At 39.5% G+C, this 6,490-nt stretch overlaps 1 protein-coding gene across 1 annotated transcript; it reads right to left on the reverse strand.

Annotated features, from left to right (window-relative positions):
- Positions 1–2,803: 2,803 nt before the first annotated feature.
- On the reverse strand, positions 2,804–4,422 carry LOC100470920 (elongation factor 1-alpha 1). Its single transcript, XM_034660420.1, has one exon. The coding sequence runs from the start codon at positions 4,335–4,337 to the stop codon at positions 2,949–2,951; it is 1,389 nt and encodes a 462-aa protein (XP_034516311.1). The 5' UTR covers positions 4,338–4,422; the 3' UTR covers positions 2,804–2,948.
- Positions 4,423–6,490: the final 2,068 nt, after the last annotated feature.

Genomic DNA, 6,490 nt, shown 5'->3' on the forward strand with positions numbered 1-6,490 from the left:
AATCCTCAACTTCTTTTTTTTTTAATGATTTTTTTTTAATGATTTTTTATTATGTTAGTCACCATACAGTACATCCCTAGTTTCCGATGTAAAGTTCGATGCTTCATTAGTTGCGTATAACACCCAGTGCACCATGCAATATGTGCCCTCCTTACTACCCATCACCGGTCTATCCCAATCCGCCACCCCCCTCCCCTCTGAGGCCCTCAGTTTGTTTCTCATAGTCCATAGTCTCTCATGTTTCATTCCCCCTTCTGATTACCCCCTCTTTCTTTATCCCTTTCTTCCCCTACCCATCATCCTAGTTCTTACGTTCCATAGATGAGAGAAATCATATGATAATTGTTTTTCTCTGCTTGACTTATTTCAATTAGCATTATCTCCACCAGTGCCGTCCATGTTGCAGCAAATGTTGAGAATTCGTTCTTTCTGATAGCTGAGTAATATTCCATTGTATATATGGACCACAGCTTCTTAATCCAGTCAACTGTTGAAGGGCGTCTCGGTTCCTTCCACGATTTAGCTATTGTGGACAATGCTGCTATGAACATTGGGGTGCATATGGCCCTTCTCTTCACTACGTCTGTATCTTTGGGGTAAACACCCAGTAGTGCAATGGCTGGATCATAGGGTAGCTCAATTTTTTTTTAAAGATTTTATTTATTTATTTGACAGAGATAGAGATAGCCAGCGAGAGAGGGAACACAAGCAGGGGGAGTGGGAGAGGAAGAAGCAGGCTCATAGTGGAAGAGCCTGATGTGGGGCTCGATCCCACAATGCGGGGATCACGCCCTGAGCTGAAGGCAGACGCTCAACCGCTGTGCCACCCAGGCGCCCCAGGGTAGCTCAATTTTTAACTTTTTAAGGGAACTCCACACTGTTTTCCAGAGTGGCTGTACCAACTTGCATTCCCACCAACAATGTAGGAGGGATCCCCTTTCTCCACATCCTCTCCAACAATTGTTGTTTCTTGCCTTGTCTATTTTTGCCATTCTAACTGGCGTAAGGCACACCTCAACTTCTTAAAACCCTATGACACAACACCCAATACAATTACATAAAATACTTTAAAGGTGACATTTCTGAGCTGTTTCAGCCTGGTGCAATATTGAATGGTATCTTACAGAGTAGCAGATATTGGTTTCTACCCAAAAGTTGGTCCCCCTCTTCTTCCTCACTAAAAGACTGATCTGGCTTATTTTTCCCACATTCTCTGTGCTTGTAAGGAGCTAGGCCCTAGCTCCATGGGGAAAACCAACATTGGTCCAAGTCGGGATTTAAGCATGGACTTTGATGCAATTCTGGCCAATGCAGAATAAATAGAAATCTGCAGAGGAGGTTCTAGGAAAATTTTCTTCAATTCTTAAAGTGAAACACACAAGGAGGAAATGATTCTTTTCTTTCTTTTGAGTATTATCTTGCCTGCATAGGATAAACTACAATGTGATAAGAACACGATGAAGATGACAAAAACAAAAATTGAAAGACAATTGTGTCCTTGACAATATCATCAACTTGTTGAATTAACCAACTCTGGAATTGACTTACAGCTAGACCTATTAGTGTGAGATATAACAAGTTTCCTTATCATTTGTGTCATTTTAATTTGAATTTATTTTTACCTGTTGGCCCAGATTGAGTCATGTCCTTGTCTAAAGTATTATCTTGACCAAAGATGGGAATGTGTTAATTAGCGTATTGTAAACTTTATGCCCCATCTCTGGACTCTCATGGGAACCAGTTTTATACAAAATCCTCAGATGCATGAGGTGAGATAACAGGAAAATCAAGTATTTATTAAGAGAATGGTGATAGATGTTGGGGAAGCAACCACGGTGTCCTCTACAGGGTATGAAGAACTGGTGAATCGGAGTCATCTACTTTACACAAATATTGATATCGTGTGTTTTAATTATCATTCAACTTAATATATTTTCTAATTCTCTTGTGGTTTCTTTATGGATGTATAGATTATTTAGAAATAGTGTTGGTTACTTTCTAAGTATTTGGGATTTTCTAGATATCATATTGTTCTTACTTTCTAACGTAAGTTTCTATGATGTCAATCTTTTAAAATTTATTGCAACTTGTTTTATGGGATATAGTCTATTTAGATGAATGTTTCATTTGCATTTTTAAAAATGTGTATTATTGGATATAGCATTTTATATAAAACACTACAATTAAGTGAGGGTGACTAATAGTATTATTAAAGTCTTCTATATCCCTATTCACATTTTTGTTTAACTTGCTCTGTAAATTACTGAGAGAGTGGTAAAGTGTCCAACATTTTTCTCTTTATCTCTGTTATTTTTGCTTCATGTATGTTGAGAATCTATTATTAGATGCTCAGGAGGATTTTTTGTCTTGATGAATAACCCATTTAGAATGATAATACCCCTCTATATTTCTGGTAATGCTTCTCCTCTTGACATCTACATTGTCTGATATTAATATAACCACACCAGCTTCCTTATTTGCATAGTGTATCTTTTCCAACATTTTATGTTCAAATGTGTCCTTATATATAAAATGTGTCCCTTATAATGAGCATGCAATTGGTGCTTGCTTCTTTTTTAAATTTTAATTTAATTTTTAAATTTATTTTTTTATTATGTTATGTTAGTCACCATAATTTTTTTTTTTTTTTTTTTCTCATTAAACTTGTTTTTTAATGGGTCTCAAAATTCTGTGACAGATTTTTGGTCAAGTTTGTTTCCATTAAAAAGTACTGATTTTAAAAACTAATAACTTAAAACTGCCACACACACACAAAAAAACAAATGGTCCACAAAACATTCTCCTTTCCTTCTGAAGGTTTTACGATGCATTGTTATCATTAACCAGTCTTTTACTATTAAACTTAAATGGCCAATTGACACAAACAGTTCTGAGACCGTTCTTCCACCACTGATTAAGACTGGGGTGGCAGGTATTGGGGATAATATTCATTTAGCCTTCTGAGCTTTCTGGGCAGACTTGGTGACCTTGCCAGCTCCAGCTGCCTTCTTGTCCACCGCTTTGATGACACCCACAGCAACCGTCTGTCTCATGTCACGAACTGCAAAACGGCCCAGAGGAGGATAGTCAGAGAAGCTCTCAACACACATAGGCTTGCCAGGAACCATATCAACAATGGCAGCATCACCAGATTTCAAGAACTTGGGACCATCTTCCAGCTTTTTCCCAGAACGACGATCTATCTTCTCCTTCAGCTCAGCGAACTTGCAAGCAATGTGAGCTGTGTGACAATCCAGCACAGGTGCATATCCAGCACTGATTTGGCCTGGATGGTTCAGGATAATCACCTGAGCCGTGAAACCAGCTGCCTCCATTGGTGGGTCATTTTTGCTGTCACCAGCCACATTGCCACGACGAACATCTTTGACAGATACGTTCTTGACATTGAAGCCCACATTGTCCCCAGGAAGAGCCTCACTCAACGCTTCATGGTGCATTTCAACAGACTTTACTTCAGTTGTAACATTGACTGGAGCAAAGGTGACCACCATGCCAGGTTTAAGAACACCAGTCTCCACTCGGCCCACAGGGACAGTACCAATACCACCAATTTTGTAGACATCCTGGAGAGGCAGACGCAAGGGCTTGTCAGTAGGACGAGTTGGTGGCAGAATGCAATCCAGAGCTTCAAGCAGTGTGGTTCCACTGGCGTTCCCATCTTTACGGGTGACTTTCCATCCCTTGAACCAAGGCATGTTAGCACTTGGCTCCAGCATGTTGTCACCATTCCAACCAGAAATTGGCACAAATGCTACTGTGTCGGGGTTGTAGCCAATTTTCTTAATGTAGGTGCTGACTTCCTTAACAATTTCCTCGTATCTCTTCTGGCTGTAGGGTGGCTCAGTGGAATCCATTTTGTTAACACCAACAATCAGCTGTTTTACACCCAGTGTGTAAGCCAAAAGGGCATGCTCACGGGTCTGCCCATTCTTGGAGATACCTGCTTCAAATTCACCAACACCAGCAGCAACAATCAGGACAGCACAGTCAGCCTGAGATGTTCCTGTAATCATGTTTTTGATGAAGTCTCTGTGTCCTGGGGCATCGATAATGGTCACGTAATACTTGCTGGTCTCGAATTTCCACAGGGAGATATCAATGGTGATACCACGTTCACGTTCAGCTTTTAGTTTATCCAAGACCCAGGCATACTTGAAGGAGCCCTTTCCCATCTCAGCAGCCTCCTTCTCGAATTTCTCAATAGTTCTTTTGTCGATCCCACCACATTTGTAGATCAGATGACCAGTAGTGGTAGACTTGCCCGAATCTACGTGTCCAATGACGACGATGTTGATGTGAGTCTTTTCCTTTCCCATTTTGGTTTAGGTTAAGCGGTGGTTTTCACGACACCTGAACTGTGTTCTGGCGGCAAACCGGTTGCGAAAAAGCTAGTCACCATAATTTTTTAAAAGATTTTATTTATTTATGAGAGAAAGTGAGAGAGAGCGTGTGCACATGAGTGGGGGTGAGGCGGGGAGGAGGGCCGAGGGAGAGGGATAGGCAGACTCCCTACTGAGCACAGTGCCTGATATGGGGCTTGATCCCAGGATCCTGAGATCATGAACTGAGCTGATGTCAGACGCTTAACGGACCGAGCCACCTGCATGCCAGTATTTGATTCTTATCCTGTGTGATAATCAATGCTTTTTAATCGGGACGCATAGTTCATTTAATAAAATTATTGATATGGTTGGGTTTAATTCTACCATGTTACTATTTGTTTTCTATTCAACTCCTGTGTTTTTTTTCTGTTCCTCTTTTTTCCCCCTTTGAGTTGAGTATTTTTTAGTATTTTGTTCTATCTCCTTTATTAACTTTGTGGCCCTATATTTTTGGTTACTTATGGATTATAATATGGATTTTTAACTTTTCACAGTCTAGTTTCAGATAATACATACTACTTCAAGTATAGAATAAGGAGAACCACACAACAGAATAATCTCATTTAATCTTTTTGTGCTATTATTGTCATATATTTTACTGCCATATATGTTATAAACCCCACAAAACCTTGTTATTATTTTTTGCTTTATAATCAATTACCATTTAGAAAATTTAAGAGAAAAGATAGTCTTTTTTTTTTTTTTATTTACACACATATTTATGATTTCACATGTTCTAATTCCTTCCTGTAGATACAGATTTCTATCTTGCATCACTTCTCTTCAGCTAAATAAACTTCCTTTAGTAAGCATTTTCTATACTCTCGTACTTTGCTGGAAAAATTCAGCTTTTTAAAACCTGAAAATGTTTTTAATTTACCTTCGTGTTTAAACATGTTTTCATGGGCATATACTTTTAGAATTTACATTTTTCTTTCAGCACTTTAAAGATACCACTTTCCACTTTCTGTTGATCACCAATTATTTCTTTTTTTCTCTGTCTGTCTTATGATTTTTTTTCTTTATCATTAGTTTTTGACAATTTGACAATGAGGTGCTCAGGTGTGGTTTGTTGTATTTATCCCACTTAGGACATGCTCATCTTTACATAGTGATTGATATTCTTAATCAAATTTGGAAAACATTTGGCTAACATCTTTTCAAATACCTTTTCTGTCCCATTTTCTTTTTTTCCTCCTTCTGGAACTCCAATTATACACAGGCTAGATTTCTTGATACAACCTCAAATGTCATTTTGTCTCTGTTCAGTGGTTTGTTGTTCTTGTTGTTTTTAGATCACATTTCTAGTTCTTCAGTTTGGATAATTTCTATTGAAATGATTTGTCTTCAAAGTCATTGATCTTGGGGCGCCTGGGTGGCTCAGCTGTTAAATGTCTGCCTTCGGCTCAGGTCATGATCCCAGGGTCCTGGGATCGAGCTCCTCATCGGGCTCCCTGCTCAGCGGGAAGCCTGCTTCTCCCTCTCACACTCCCCTTGCTTGTGTTCCCTCTCTTGCTATCTTTCTCTGCCAAGTAAATAAATAAAATCTAAAAAAAAACCAAAAAACAAAACACATCATAGAGCTTGAAATAGTCTGCATTGTGAATATTTCTTTTTTTTTTTTTTAAGATTTTATTTATTTATTCGACAGAGATAGAGACAGCCAGCGAGAGAGGGAACACAAGCAGGGGGAGTGGGAGAGGAAGAAGCAGGCTCATAGCGGAGGAGCCTGATGTGGGGCTCGATCCCATAACGCCGGGATCACGCCCTGAGCCGAAGGCAGACGCTTAACCGCTGTGCCACCCAGGCGCCCCTGCATTGTGAATATTTCTTAAAATTTTCAGATATTTAGGGGCACCTGGGTGACGCAGTCCTTAAGTGTCTGCCTTCAGCTCAGGGCGTGATCCCAGCATTCTGGGATCGAGCCCCATTCAGGCTCCTCCACTGGATAGAACAGGGAATCCAACAACCATGTATAATGTTTCCATGAGAAAATGTGTTCAGGCAACTGCCAAACAATTGACTCAAAATAATCTTAGAATAATAGCGACAAATAACATTTTGTTATGGCATATTCTGTGCTCAGA

The sequence above is a fragment of the Ailuropoda melanoleuca genome, chromosome 5 (assembly GCF_002007445.2).
Source record: "Ailuropoda melanoleuca isolate Jingjing chromosome 5, ASM200744v2, whole genome shotgun sequence".
Lineage (NCBI taxonomy): Eukaryota > Metazoa > Chordata > Mammalia > Carnivora > Ursidae > Ailuropoda > Ailuropoda melanoleuca.

What these genes read in the sequence shown, in the direction of transcription:
- LOC100470920 (XM_034660420.1), bottom strand. Translation starts at nt 4,337, where the DNA reads ATGGGAAAGGAAAAGACTCACATCAACATCGTCGTCATTGGACACGTA.